We start from the raw sequence: 1,676 nt of genomic DNA, 5'->3' as shown, positions 1-1,676 counted from the left end.
CCCCCCCCGTTGACAGTTCACGAGCGTGCTCTCTCGTGAACTGTTCAGACCCGACGAGTAATAATAAGGGATTATGACCGATATTTTACGATCCTGTCTGTCAAAATGACGGACAGCGAAAAAGTCTAACGCCGCCTCAGTGGGATGGAGAGATATGCTTTGGCCATGGGTGACAGCAGTGGGTCAAACTGTGCATTGTCTCTCCACCACTTTAAAAACAATACAGTTTTTGCCAAGAAGGTGAGGCTTATTGACAGGGCGAGATATAAATATATTGTTGGTACTTATCAATGTCTCTAGGTGTGTAAATGTAGCCCTNTAAATACGATGTCCTTTTGTGTTATCTGTTGTTTTATGTTCATGTTGTAACCTACTTGCTGCCATGTTGGACAGGTCTCCCTTGAAAAAGAGATCGATGATCTCAATGGGACCACCTGCATAAATAAAGGTTTAAAAAAAAAAAAAGTTTATAAAAAAAAAAATGTTTTGGGATTGGGACGTTTATTTACCGCGATACCGCGATATTCGGTATATCGTTACATCCCTAGTATTTTAACTTCAAGACATTCAAGAAAAAAAGTCAAAGATTCTTCATGCAACTCACATTGTGTTGTGAACTAATGTACGGTGGCCAACAGGTGCAAACGGCTCAGAACATTTCCTAATGGAAATATTTAGGGCCGTTCTAGGGTGTTTGCCCTTTTCGGCCACCATATAATCATCATTTGGGTTAGCATTACAAGCCTTTACATTTCCCAAAGAAGTCGGGCAGGCTCTTCAATTATCTAAATGTGTGTTTTTAGAATAAATACCCGCAGGAAGTTTGACATGCAAACGTGAAATATGACATTATGTGGTGCTACCACAGGTGAAATCCCTCTCTTGCAGTTACATGCAAGCCTATAGATGTGCAGCCATTAACATTTGTTAACAGAGCAGATAATCACACCATATTTAAAAAAGCCATAAAGCCCTCACTACTAGACACAAACACCCAGAGATTAGTCCTTACATAAAAACAGGAACCATTCACGAACCCCCAAATGCCTTGAACATGAATTCATTTTGATTAATGGTACACCATTAATCAAAATGAATTCATGTTTAAAAGAGAAGAGCCACAGACCCCATTCCACGGCTCTGGAGCCCACGAGCCACTTCTTAGCAGTGAAGCTACATCACACAGTCTCACTGCCATGGTAGTCGGGAAAGGCCTTCTGCAGACATGGACACAGAGAGCACTTCATGTTAGAGCAGTCAAAGAGACATCACAGAGCAGACGATGACGCTTCGGAATAATACTCAACTCATAAAACTCATACTTAAGAAAGGAACCAGTGACAAATTCTCTGAGAGGAGCCAAAGTGCGTCAAACAGAAGCTAAACTGGGAATTAAAACTGACTTCAGTCACTGAACAAAGAAGAAACTAACATATTATTGCACTATGACTAACACGATAATAGCCATTGCTGCACCATGCTCAAACTATTGAGTACATTTGGGATAGAGCTGCAGTCAGATCTTGCATTTTTGATTACGACTAATCTAACACAAATCATTTAATATATTCTTCTGGCTTTCTGAAATAATTCCTAAAGAACATTTTAATATGCACCAAATGTGCAGCCATAAGCACAAAGGCATGAAGACCCTGTTAGCAGAGAGCAAATAACTC

The 1,676-nt window shown here is 40.2% G+C and overlaps 1 protein-coding gene across 2 annotated transcripts in view; it reads right to left on the bottom strand.

Annotated features, from left to right (window-relative positions):
* Window positions 1-1,242, bottom strand: part of elavl2 (ELAV like neuron-specific RNA binding protein 2) — a 14,559-nt gene extending 13,317 nt beyond the window's left edge. For both annotated transcript variants that reach the window (XM_010793856.1, XM_010793857.1), the window contains exon 1: window positions 1,127-1,242. In XM_010793856.1, coding sequence (XP_010792158.1) covers window positions 1,127-1,198 — 72 coding nt within the window. In that variant the 5' untranslated portion in view covers window positions 1,199-1,242. The remainder of the gene's footprint in view (window positions 1-1,126) is intronic.
* Window positions 1,243-1,676: the final 434 nt, after the last annotated feature.

This window comes from Notothenia coriiceps, unplaced genomic scaffold (genome assembly GCF_000735185.1).
Source record: "Notothenia coriiceps isolate Sejong01 unplaced genomic scaffold, NC01 NC01_scaffold00037244, whole genome shotgun sequence".
Taxonomy (NCBI): domain Eukaryota; kingdom Metazoa; phylum Chordata; class Actinopteri; order Perciformes; family Nototheniidae; genus Notothenia; species Notothenia coriiceps.
Note: the sequence above shows the minus strand (reverse complement) of the source record. Positions and strands in the feature narration are given on the sequence as shown.